Source organism: Talpa europaea, assembly GCF_964194135.1.
Source record: "Talpa europaea genome assembly, chromosome: 3".
Classification (NCBI taxonomy): domain Eukaryota; kingdom Metazoa; phylum Chordata; class Mammalia; order Eulipotyphla; family Talpidae; genus Talpa; species Talpa europaea.
Window position 1 is genome coordinate 72,388,490 of NC_140069.1, and position 13,403 is coordinate 72,401,892.

The 13,403-nt window shown below is 47.7% G+C and overlaps 1 protein-coding gene across 1 annotated transcript in view; it reads left to right on the plus strand.

The window, feature by feature from the left end:
- Positions 1-5,495, plus strand: part of GLI3 (GLI family zinc finger 3) — a gene marked incomplete at both ends in the record, with an annotated part of 271,835 nt that extends 266,340 nt beyond the window's left edge. Inside the window, 2 exons of the mRNA XM_084230035.1 lie at positions 1,950-2,277; positions 3,163-5,495. Of these exons, the coding sequence (XP_084086161.1) occupies positions 1,950-2,277; positions 3,163-5,495 (2,661 nt within the window). The remainder of the gene's footprint in view (positions 1-1,949; positions 2,278-3,162) is intronic.
- Positions 5,496-13,403: the final 7,908 nt, after the last annotated feature.

Here is a 13,403-nt window from a genome sequence, read left to right on the forward strand (position 1 = left end):
ATGGTGAAACCCATTGTTCTGTATGTCTAGGTTTTCATAATAAGACACACTGGGGCCGACCAAGCAGATGTTCTCAAAGACTAAATATTTGATTATCACATTGACTATTGTATTGTGTCCTTGGGACAGGCACAACACCTACTTGAGGAAGATATAGATACATTTGTTGTTAGCAATTTGACTTGTATTGAAACAGTTTTCTAATTATAAGTGCAGTTGGCCTTCCTTTGTGCTTGTGGAAGTGTGAGTCTCTGAGCCAGTCACATACAGAATCTCTCTCTGTCTCTCTCTCTCTCTCTCTCTCTCTTTCTCCCCCCCCCATACACACACACACACACACACACACACACACACACACACACACACACACACCCTCTCTCCCTCTCTTTCTCTCTCTCTCTCTCTCTGTCTCTGATCTGGCAACCCAAGAGTAAAAGGCATCCCAAAAGACATTCAAAGCCCTGCTCCAAAAGTCTGAGGAAGGAGCAGAGAATCTGCTGAATCAAAAAATTAAGGAAGTCTTTGTAGCTCATGACAAATTTGTGTACCAAAGTTTGCTCTGCTTGGTTGCCCAGGAGGAATTTTGTATCATGCGGCACGCACATAGAAAGTGTTCATTTGCTTGGGTGTATATACTGTGGGTCCAGAAAAAGTTACACAGGTTCCACTGATAAGACCAGCGTCCAAAGCCCCTTCCCGACAGTGCAGTGCATTCTACCTAGATGCCAGTAGTTTGTGAGCCAGTGCATGATCGATCCCTCCCTGGGGAATTTGCCCTTTTCACTGTTGTCAGACCCCAGTTTTCATAGTGCCACTGGGCTTCACACCAGTCTGGAGTTAGGCTGGTTGCCCCACGGACTTTGTGACTTCGGGCAGTCACGGGACTGCTCTGAATATCATTTTTCTTATCTTTATCAGCCAGGGAGAGTGGGATTTTAGAAAGAACCACTTTCGGTTGTCGGCACTGCTCACTGCAGCTGTTGTCCCTGCACTGGGACGCTGCAGCTTTTCCTAACATTGGGACAGTGAGCTTTCTACACCCCATGTCCGGAATCCCTGGGAGGGAGTCTTTTCCTGATTGACAACCAGTGGGTTAGATTAAGTTCCCATCTGTTTGCACTGTCGCCTTACACAGTCCATTTGGTTGGGATTGGGGAAACACTGCCTCCCAGTGAAGTGCTAGGGGCACATGAGGGGAGCAGTAAGATCTTTGCCCCGATTCAGAGTGCCTTTGACTTAAAGCCTTTCTTCCCACTCTGAGTATAGCAGGAGCTAAGTGGTTGAAGTTTTACCTCTTTACCCACTACCTGCTTGAGATCCTGCAAAGCAGGAAAATGTAAAAAGAAGGAAACAGCTCTGAATAGCGCAGAGGGAATTTTGTTCAAGTGGAGGTACAGTGTACATTCCCATGTTTGGTTTAGCCAAGCGAACTCAACCCACAGACGGAAGCCACTGGGGTTACTAATAATTGCTAGTGTTCTCTGAGCCAATCATTTACTATTATCCAGGTATTTTTGTACTTTGTGTTCTCAGGGCTTCACATGGAATTCCCATAATAATCCCTAAGATAAATAAATTGGCTCCATTTTATAGGTAAGGAAACTGAGGTTTAGAGTGGCTAAGTAATATGCCCAAAGAATAAAGTCATGGAAATGGAACTGGAACTGAGAAAGTGTGTTTGCAGAGTGGTCTTTGGGGCAGGACTCCATGGGTGGTGTCATGCCAGTCATACCACATCGAGCACTTCCTGCTGTCCATCACCCCCTACTGCATATCCACCTGGTGACCCATCAGTCATTCTAGTCCAGAGGGTCCACCTCCATTCACCAGAACATAGCTCTTCTCATTCAAGCCACTGAGAGTCCTGATTTGCATGCTCTGTTATTACTGGCTCACTTTTCTTTTTCCTTACTGGTAACATTTCTTTCCCTTCCTTTCAACCCCAACAGACATCTCAGCCAAGCCCTGGTGGTCAGTCTTCATGCAGCAGCCAACAGTCCCCCATCAGCAACTATTCCAACAGTGGGCTCGAGCTTCCTCTGACTGATGGAGGTGGTGTAGGAGACCTCGGTGCCATTGATGAAACCCCAATCATGGACTCAACCATTTCCACTGCAACCACGGCGCTTGCTTTGCAGGCCAGGAGAAACCCGGCAGGGACCAAATGGATGGAGCATGTAAAACTAGAAAGGCTCAAACAAGTGAATGGAATGCTTCCTCGACTGAACCCTATTCTACCCCCTAAAGCCCCTGCCGTCTCTCCTCTCATAGGAAATGGTGAGTCCTGTGATAGATGGCATGGCCCTTCAGAATCATCTGTGTTTTGATGCAACCAGAACAGTGTGAAAATTGGGCCCTGGTTTTATATTTGCTGATTTCACCACTAGTCCTAAAATTATGTTGTATCCACACATAGTAATAGTATCTTTCGAGAGTTCATATTTAAAAAGCAGGTAGTAATAGAATTATACTGAAACAAAAAGCAAAAGACTACATGAATGATTCACATCCTGATGGTGAAGTTACGGCAATAATTCCCAGCAGCAGAGGCATGTGAGACCACTGCCTACCTCTGGTTCCCACAGTCAACAAGCAGGCAGTTGGTAGCCATCTTGACTGATGTTTGCCCTTTTCAAAGAAAGACAAGCAGCCTTTCCCATTGTCAGTCCCAAGTCAGTTTGTGCTTCTGAGATCACATTGAACATCTGGAGCATTCCTGAATGTGGATATGAGGTTTAGAGTGGCTAAGTAATACGCCTTTCAATGCCTTTGGCCTGTGCACTTACCTGTAACTTGAGCATTGTGTATGTACCTCCTGGGACTCTTCCTTTTCCCTTGCACTGTGCCTGTGAAGACACTTAACCGATCCAGGAAATTGTTAGAGTTCTGTTTCAGTCAAGGGCAGGCAAACACTCAGGTAGGCATGGGGCCTGCCACCAGCTCTTGTAGATAAAGTTTTATTGGCAGCAGCCCCACCCACTTCACCATCACTGTCACCGTGGCATTTGGACACGGCATCACAGAGATGGTCGCAGGTCTTGTGGCAGAAATTGTCCTACCTAGGGAAGCCTATAATAGTTACTACCTGACCCTTTATAGTTTGCATTCATAAGCTGTAAGTCATCCTGAAATGAATCCATGTCTCCCATTCTTTGTCTGCAGGCACACAGCCCAGTAATAGCTGCAGTTTGGGTGGGCCGATGACCCTTCTTCCGAACAGAAGCGACCTTTCTGGGGTGGACATCACCATGTTGAACATGCTCAACAGGAGGGACAGCAGCACCAGCACCATCAGCTCAGCCTACTTGAGCAGTCGCCGCTCCTCAGGCATTTCGCCTTGCTTCTCCAGCCGCAGGTCCAGCGAAGCGTCCCAGGCCGAGGGGCGGCCCCAGAACGTGAGTGTGGCCGACTCCTATGACCCCATCTCCACCGACGCCTCGCGCCGGTCCAGCGAGGTCAGCCAGTGCGACGGCCTGCCCAGCCTGCTCAGCCTCACGCCCGCCCAGCAGTACCGCCTGAAAGCCAAGTACGCGGCCGCCACCGGTGGGCCTCCACCCACCCCGCTGCCCAACATGGAGAGGATGAGCCTGAAGACCCGCATGGCCTTGCTTGGAGACGCCCGCGAGGCCACAGGGACGCTGCCTCCTGTGCACCCTCCCCGGAGATGTAGCGATGGGGGTGCCCACAGCTATGGCCGGCGCCCGCTGCTGCCGCATGATGGGCTTGGCAATGGTGTGAGAAGAGCCAGCGACCCCGTGAGGACCGTCTCAGAGAGCCTCTCCCTGCCCAGGGTGCCAAGGTTCAGCAGCCTTAACAGCTTCAGTCCTCCCGGTTTGCCTTCATCCCTGGAAAAGCGTAACTTAGTGCTTCAGAATTATACACGGCCCGAGGGTGGTCAGTCCCGCCACTTCCACTCCTCTCCCTGCCCCCCCAGCATCACTGAGAACGTCACCCTGGAGTCCCTGAGCATGGACTCGGAAGTGAACCTGAATGATGAGGATTTCTTGCCCGATGATGTGGTGCAGTATTTAAATTCCCAGAACTTGGTAGGATATGAGCAACACTTCCAGAGTGCCATCTCTGACGACAGCAAAGTGCCCCATGGGCCTGAGTTGGGGAGTGGCCATGGTGACCTTGACCCAGCTGGGCTGCCAGATAACCATGCCAGCCAGCAGTACCGTGGCCTGGAGCAGCCCAGCACTGACGCCAACAAAAGCGACCTGCCCATTCAGTGGAATGAGGTCAGCTCGGGCAGTGCAGACCTGTCCTCCTCCAAGCTGAAATGTGGCCAGCGGGGCCCGGTACAGCAGGCTCGAGCCTTTGGTTTATACAACAGCATGGGCGTGCACCCACAGAATCCCTTGAGGAATGGCACTGGCCCAGCTGGGGGGTATCAGACCCTTGGGGAGCATGGCAACTCCTACAGTGGTCCAGAACACTTGGTGAGCCAAACTGGCAGCACTGTCCCCAATGGAAATGCTTTCCATGAACAGCCCTACAAGACCCAGCAGTATGGGAACTGCCTCAATAGGCAGTCAGGGCTCCCCGGCTCACTTGATGGTACCTGTGGTGCTGGGATCCAAGTGTCAAAGCTGAAAAGCACCACCATGCAAGGGAACAGGAGCCTGCCAGACTTTGGCCTGCTGGTGGCACCAAGTGAGTCTGCTGGCAGCACAGTGAATGGCGTGCTGACCCAAGACACAGTGGGACAGAGGTATTTGGCTCATCAGCTACAAAGCGACAGCATGCACCCCCAAGGGGCAGGCCGCCCAGGTCAGCAGATGCTAGGGCAGGTTAGTGCTACCTCACACATCAACGTCTGTCAAGGGCCGGAAGGCGGCCTACCAGGGCCTCCCAGCATCAGCAGCCAGCCGTCAAGCTTGGCAGTTATCAGGGGCTACCAACCGTGTGCCAGCTATGGGGGCAGCAGGCGCCAGGCTGTTCCAAGGGGTGGCCTTGCTCTCCAGCAAGGACAGCTCAGTGACACAAGTCAGACCTGCAGGGTGAACGGCATCAAGATGGAGATGCAAGGGCAGCCCCATCAGCTCTGTTCCAATGTGCAGAGTTACTCTGGTCAGTTCTATGACCAAACCATGGGCTTCAGTCAGCAGGACCTGAAAGCTGGCTCGTTCTCCATTTCCGAAGCTAGCTGCCTGCTGCAGGGGACCAGTGCTGAAAACTCGGAGTTACTTTCCCCAGGTGCTAACCAGGTGACAAGCACAGTCGACAGCCTCGACAGCCACGACCTAGAAGGGGTGCAGATAGATTTTGATGCCATCATAGATGATGGGGACCACGCCAGCCTGATGTCAGGAGCCCTGAGCCCAAGTATCATTCAGAACCTTTCCCATAGCTCCTCCCGCCTCACCACACCGCGAGCGTCCCTCCCGTTGCCAGTGCTCTCCGTCAGCACCACCAACATGGCCATCGGGGACATGAGTTCTTTGCTGACCTCCCTCGCGGAAGAAAGCAAATTCCTTGCCGTTATGCAATAGGCTTTAGGAAAAAAGGACTGCCAACAGACGTGAAACTTTAGGAGTTTAAAAGATTAAAGTGACTTGGTTTTTTGCTGGTTTATGTTTTTAGTTCTGTATGTATTTTAGTAATCTCATCTCACCTTACTGGGATGTGTTTCAAGTATATTCCTTTTATGGAAAAGGACTCTGCAAAACCCTAAAGTGTTCTAGGGAGAAACTGTCTTTCATTTCAGTTTTGAATCAGTATTGTTACACTCGAACCGCCCTCTTTTTTTTTTTTTTTTTAAAGTGTAAGCCCACCCTTCCCGCCCCCTTTAGTAAACCAGTGTAAATGTGTGCTGTGCATGTTCTTTCCTTTTTTGAAGAAGAGGGGAAACTAAAGAATTTGGCATGTTTCTCTGTTACTCAAAGGAGACAGGAGTTGGTGTGCTTATGACCAAGAGGTTACACTTCCAGCTTTTAAAACTTTCCTTTGCATATACTCAACTTTTGTTGTTGTTGTTGTTCCCACATTGGGCACAAGAATCCGAATATGGAGAGTGAGTCTAACTCTTGTGGGTGCACTGTAGTGTAGGTAACAGACTGTTAGCACGCTCCCCAGCCCTAACTCAGATCAGGACATACGTTCCACAGTTGCAAACAGTGAAAACCCGGGGCTCTTGCAAATGAAAGCGTTTAAGTTTAACATTTAAGTTTAAAATTCTTCCTGTCCATCAGAATGCTTTGGGTGGTACGTCTATATGGTCAGTTCTCAGTTATCTAGTTTGCCTCCTCTCCTCCATCTACGTGAGCGCTCAGTGCTGCTCAGGGAGGGGGAGGGCACCTGGTGACGCTCACATTGCTGCCTGCATCTGTTCTGGTAAGAAGTTAGGTAGATATAGATCGAAGCTATTGGGTAGAGTTAGTTTGGGGTTTATTTGTGGGTTTTCTGTATTTGTTGATTAGTTTCATCTCTTTCCCCATTATCATAGATAACTGAGAATTGATTATATATAGTTCTAAGTATATAGGTATTTAAATAACCCCATAGCCAGCCTTGTCATTAGCCTGGATTAATTCCACTATGGTGAAAGACTACATCTGTTCGAAGCATCCTATTTTAAGGGATTTATGAAACTTAGTTTTAAAAGGAAAAGCTCACATACAGTGACATTTGAAATAAATTTCTTCAGCCATTTTTAGTGTTTGAGAGCACAAGCAAGGACGCTTAGTAGCTGTGCTGATGCCTTTTTTTTTTTTTACCTCCTATCTATTAAAGCTGAATTCATTGAATTAAATGTTTGATACAGTTAGTCCCTAATGTGGACTAATAGCTTTAATTTTGTTTTGGATTAAAACATTTAAAGATTTTAAAAGTAAAGCTCCTCATGTGCAGTTGATACACATAAAAGACATACTATGTGTGCACAGAGTACATGGATTATCCAGCATTTTACTTTAAAAAATGTAAACTATTAAAATAAAATATTAACATCTCAGACTACTTGCTGTATTCTGTCCCCTTGACCCTGGAGTTGGGTTTATCCAAAGTGATTCATGATCAATTGTGTGACTTTTCCTCCTTCTTCCTGCTATTTAAATTAGTATTAGAAAGACAAAATCAAGTAAATTGAAATATTAGCTAATAGAATGTTAGGACTAGCCTGTTTTTCTCATGTTTATGGTCTGTCATTTGGACCAAGACTCTCAGAATGGAGGTATATTGGCCCTTTGACTTTCAGGCTAAGAGAGTTGGGTTTGCTTTCGACTTGGTGCTCCTGAGATCAGCAGAGGGGTGCTGAGATACCTTCTCCTCCTGCTGCCATCCTTCCACCACACAGCCTTCTAAATCAAAGGATGCACCCAATTTGGAACAGCCAAAAAGCTTAAGGACAACGGCTGATCTCAGGGTAGTGGTGTCCAATCTACCACTTTTTAACTGAAAAGGCAAGACTTGCTTTGTTTCTCAGATAGGTTACGATCTGGTTATGAAATCTGTGATTCGTTCCCCAAATAATCATTTTTCCGTGAGTCTCAAAATCTCCAGATCACCATCTTAACTCTCATACTTCTATGGTTTGACCCAAACCCTGTCTTCCTCTGAAAGGCCCTTTCCCAGTAGGTATTCCTGGTTGTGACCTGCATTTCTCAGTTACCATAACGCCTGTGTCACCTTGAAGCGTGACGGTGGTTTGGGGTGAGCACTGCAGTCTTCTCCCTCAGCCCTCCCCTGTGCTTTCAGGAGACCCTCCTGGCTGACCCTTTCTTCACTTTTATCTTTCATATTTGTTTTCCTTGCTACTGCCTGTAGACTTGCAGGAGACGCACTTCAGTTTAATATTTGCCTTCTCTCTATGGAAATCTCAGAAGGAGGAGAGGGAAGAAGAAATTAGACTCTTCCAGTTCAGTGACCTGTGATGATAGTGGATGGAAGCTCATGTGAGGCCACTTAGAAGTGTCCTATCTGGACAAGGAACTCAAGACTTGCTATCTCCTATGGCGGGACCCACCACCAGCCTCCAGCCTTCTCTGCACATCTCTGGTCTGTGCCTGAGGGAGGAGGTGCCAGTTCATCAGTGTCACATCCTGCTTTTTAATAGAGGCTCGTACATGGCCCTCCTGCTTGACATCTGTGTTAAACACGTTTTTGTCAAACCGTTTTGCTTTATTTTCTAAAAAAAAAAAAAAAAAAAACTAATGAGACTGCCCCTGCTCCCCACACATTGGCTCATCCTCTTGAGCTGGAGTTTTGATTCTGACGATGTATGTGCCTTATTTTATGTTACTCTTATGGATGCGAGGGACCAGTTGGCATTGCCCAATCAGAGCTCGAGGCTGCGGCTTACCAGCCGCGGGTACCCGATTGTAGCAGAATCTGAGCTGTCTTGTGACCTGGTTTCCTGTGCTATTTTGAACTGATTGGAGGATGTTCCCTTCTGACAAGTTACTGTTGTGTATCCTGCAAATGTGTAAGATAAAATACAAGTTCATTTTTTTCACCTTTTTTAGATTTTTAAAAAATGAAATGTGTAATCCTTTTTTAAAAGAAACACGTGTAAATACATTTAAGTATTGTAGGCGTAGCGTGCGGACGCGGCCGGCCCGGGCCTTCCTCGATCAGCCTGCAGCTGCTCGGGGCCCTGCCCACTCCACCCGGGGCCGCAGGGCAGGGCCGCAGCCGCCACAGACGGACTCTGCTTTCGGAACCACTTAGTCCTTTTGTAACAAAGAAAGAACAATGTTTCTTACAATGTCAATAAAAAGGCTTTGTATTGAAATATTTATCAGGTTATTTATTTAATTCATGGGTGAATGAAAAGAGGGCCTGCTTTGGAAACCTGAGAGCCTGTATGAACACAGCCCCGCGCTCACACGATCAGTGGAGTCCTGTACCCCTTCATCCCCTGCCCCACAGCCCTTCCCACCAGATCCTCTCCCCCTCCTCGGGGAGGCTGGGGTTGGGGGTGGGAAGCGGCCGCGGGGAGAGTGAGAGGGCCTGGCATTGCTGCCATTTTATCAGTTTGCCAAACTGTGAGGAAGGATGTGAACAAGGTTTAATGTCTAATAACGTGTTTCTCTTTTATATATTAATTACCCTCTTGTGTCAGAGACATCCTAGTGCCCGCTAATAGAAAATCCTGCCTGTGAAGATCTAATTTGATGTGACTTTTAATAACACTTTTTTTTAAAAGAATTATTTATTTATACAAGCACTGGGGTACAGGCCAGAGGTGCAGGAGGGTGAGAGGATTCACCAGAGACAGAGAGGGGAGCAGAACAGGCAGGCTGACGAAATACACTGCTGAGGGGAGCAGCGGGAGAGACAGGAGAGGTCTGCCGGGCCATGTAGGACGCTCGCCTGCCGGCCGGGAATCAAACCTGCGCTGAGGAGGCTGCAGACAGCTTCACGGTGCTGTGCTCAACCCGCTGCGCAACAGGGGAGGCCCTAATAACAGACATTAGACAGAAGTGGAAACTACTTCTCTTATTTGTCCTTGTATTTATATTTTCTCTTCAATATTAGTCTCCAGATCACCACTGTGAAAGCGTTTCCTCCCTCTCCAAGTAGCAGCACGTGTCCTCCGCTCTGGCAGGGGCAGGTGGCGCATCCGCTTATCCCCGCTGCTGAGTGGCACGTGCACACACGGGTGGGTGCAGAAGCCCGTGTCCTAGGGCCGCACGCCCTTAGGTCACCAACATACCCTGCCCTGCTCTCTAGCAGGGATTCTGCAGTCTTAGGATGCTGTGTGCTTTCCTGTCATAAGAGAATTTCCTCCCATAAATCCAAAATTCTTCCCTTGTATAACCTCACATAAAGTGTCCAAATGAATCCGAAAAAAAAATATGAAAAATGAATTTATGCCTGACGTAGGTATGAATTTCAGCTTACAAAGATCCATGCAGTGTAATAAGTCCAAAGAAGAGAACTGAGGCTAATTGGAAGAAAAGGAGGGAAAGGGGTGCCCCCAAGTCTGGGGCATAAGAGAACTCCAATAAGCGTATGTAAACAGCAGGCAGGTAATGCTCACAGCATTTTAAAAAATGCTTCCTGGGAAGGAGACATGGAGGAAGCAGAATTTAAGATAAAATAGCAAAGCTGCATGAATCATAAAGATTTATTTTAACCAATTTTTAGGATTCAAAGACATATTGCCAGAATAGGAACAGAAGAATGCTCAAATAAGAAGGAAAAATGGACTCACCCCTAAAACATTCATCCCTTTTCATCTTCAGTATTTCCTCTTTGCTTTCTTGGCAGTTGTTCTACTTCAGTTTTACTTTATAATACATCTACTATTCCCCATACAATCTGGATTCCCCTCTCTTTAAATGTAGCTTTTAAAAAAAAAAATTCTTTTTACCAACCTACACCTACTTTATATCTTCCCTGTATATTCACTCAAACTTACTTTAATTTTTTGAAATAGTGATACAATCAAATTTTCTTGGGCTTTCTCTTTTGCCCACTTTGTGGTCAGCAGCCTTAGCCCACACTCATCCAGAGGCAGCGCAAAGGTACTACAAATTTTCTCAATTGTCCCTAATCTTCCACTTCTCCGGTCATTGCTTCCATCCTTCCTCATCCTCACAGGTGGGTTGTGAGGGTCTTTGCCTTCACACAGCTACAGTGTATCTAGTTGTAGGGGACAGACAACAATCACATTTTCCATTCATTGCTAACACTGCCTGGACTGCAGGTATTTCATTCACACCTGTGACAGGGACTGGAAATGGGAAGATGGGCAAAGCACAGTGTCCATTGGCTTCTGCCCAGTGGGAGGAACATGCGTGGGTGGCCACAGGGTATGAGGGCATGCCCTGATGGGAAATGTGTAAGGGAAGTTCAGTCTGGGTGCCCTTCTGCTGAAGTGCTTGTAGCAGAGTTTCCCAGTCTTGGTATTAGTGACTCTTTAGGTTGAGTATCTCTTTGTCATGGGCCTATCTTATGTCCAATAAGCTGTTTGCGTCATCCCTGGCCAATGCCTTCAGATGCTGGTAGAATCATCCTCAAGTTGTGAAAACCAAAAAATGTCTCTAGACACTGTCATGTGTCCTTAAGAAGAAAATGATTCTAGGTTGAGAGGCTCTGGCTGAAGGAAAAAATACCGGGAGCGACATACTGCAGGCAGGTGGCCAGAGAAAACTTCACATAGGCACCAGACTGGGGAGCTCTGTGTACACGGGGAAAGAGAAAGCCAATGTAAGAGCGCCTGTCCTGGGCTCAGGTCTGCACACAAGGACTGAGGGACAGGCCGGGGGATCACGGAGCTCAGGGACTAGAGAGTGGGTGCCCCTGGAGGAGGCTGGATGTACAAGAGAGGAGGTAGAAGAGGAGAGACCATGTGCCCCAGAAACCAAGGGAGGTAGATTTCAGGAGGCCACCTGTGTCAAAAAGCAGCATGTAAGTCAATAAAACATGGATGGAAAAAAAAGGGGGTTTGAGAGTCAGGGGTCCCTGGGTGACCATGGGGAAACATTTTTCAGTGGAGTGGTTGGGAAAAGAAACCAGACCCAAGTAGTTTAGGATCAAAAGACACAGGCCACAAAGGGGAACTCAGCAGCCCCTTTCAAGTAGCAAGCAGCATTTCATCACTGCCAGTGTCATCCATGCTGAGACACATGTCACTCTTTGTTCCCATTAGGAGAAAGAAAGCACCACAATTAAGCTAGGACATGATGCTTTTTTGGCCTCTAAAAGACACATTACAGTTTCAGTGATGTTACCAAGGTAGGAAAAATGTGTACCTTGGAAGGTGTGAAATACATTATTTCCAAGGGAAAGGAAAGAGGTATCAGGTCATAGAGAGGTGAAAAGTCTGGATTTTCCTGTGGTTGATTCCCTCCCTCCCTCCCTCCCTTCTTTTCTTAATGCAAAAGTTTTGACAATATTCACCATCCATTAGAAAACAGGCAGAAGAGGAGATTGTTGATAATACACTGAACAGAGCAGGCATCAGAACTCTGCCTGTCTGTCTGGAAATGAAGGAAGGCTGGAAGGGTAGGGACAGGTGTGGATGTGTGGAATGGGTGCAGGAGATCAAGAAGCAGGGGGCGTGCAAGGTGACTGAAGCCTGAGAAGTCACAGTGGATGGGACTGTGTCAGGAAGGCCATTGAACTTGAGTAAATGAGAGAAAACGGGGTTGGAAGACCGCCGCATGAAGCAGAAGGGGGCTCTCAAGTGAATTCTTACAGGATCTGGGTTGGATTTACTGCAGGCAAAACTCAGGTAGGAGATTATTTTGATCTTTCCAGGGAAAGCAATTTTTTAAAATTCTTTTGGCAGTGACTGTGGGTGGGTTTGTAAGTGGGTAGCATGGAGGAGGTTCCCCTAGAAAGGCACAGGCCCAGAGTGACTCTGCTTTTGCTCCAGGGAAGCAACTTAGTTAGGAGGTGGGCTCCACAGGCTCAGTTTCTCCCCAACCCCCAGGGAGGGAGCTCCAGCCTGGCCCCTGCAAAATCACAGCTTGCCAAGAAAATGGTGGTGCAAGGAAGAAGAGCAAAAGAAAATGCTTCCTATCACCAGATCTTTGTCAAATAATCGGGACACTTCATGTAGAAGTGTATGTGGATGATGATTTTTTTCATATAGCAGGCCTATTTTAATAAAGCAACAGGCTCATTTCCCCCACGCTTGCCTTTGCCGCCAAAGTGCCACAGTGCTCAGCTAACTCCCCTTGCCACTGGTTTCCCTTCTGCTTGAGCCCTCCCAGGATGTGGCTGACTGAGCAGAGGACTCAGCAAGACAGGCCTGCCGCCCATGCTGGAAGGCACTTGGTCAGAGCTGGCCAGCAGGCCAGCCTCACTGGGCCTTGGCAGAGAGGTTTCTGCTGCTTCTGTGAAGTATTACCAAGCTTGGGGGTGTGAAGTGGCTGCACTTTCTCCCCGAGCACTAATGTCTAGGAGGGCTTTTTGCTCATGTCCTGGCCTGGGCATTAAGATTCCCTGATCATTCTTATTTGAGGCAGTAAAAACCTATCCTTTTCCTGCCTTTTTTTTTTTAAGATTTATTTATTTATGCATACAAGAACTGGGGTACAGGCCAGAGGTGTGGGGGTGAGAGGAGTCACCAGAGACAGAGAGGGGAACAGAACAGGCAGACTGAAATACACACATGAGGGGAGCAGCGGGTGAGACAGGAGAAGTCTGTTGTGCCATGTGGGTCAACTCCCTGGCCGGCTGGGGATCAAACTCATCAAACTCATGCTGCAGAGGCTGCGGATAGCTTCACAGTGCGGTGCTTAACCCCTTTCACCACCAGGGAGGCCCCTTTTCCTGCTTCTTGAAAGGGGCGACCTTGCATTGTGGCTTCTGTCTGGGATCGGGGAAAAACCATCCTCTGGGTTCTTCTTGGGATAAATGAGTAATCATAGAAAAATGGGTAAGCAAAGGAAAATTCAATTAATAAACACATATATGGAGTGTTTATATGGGCAAACCAGGAATAT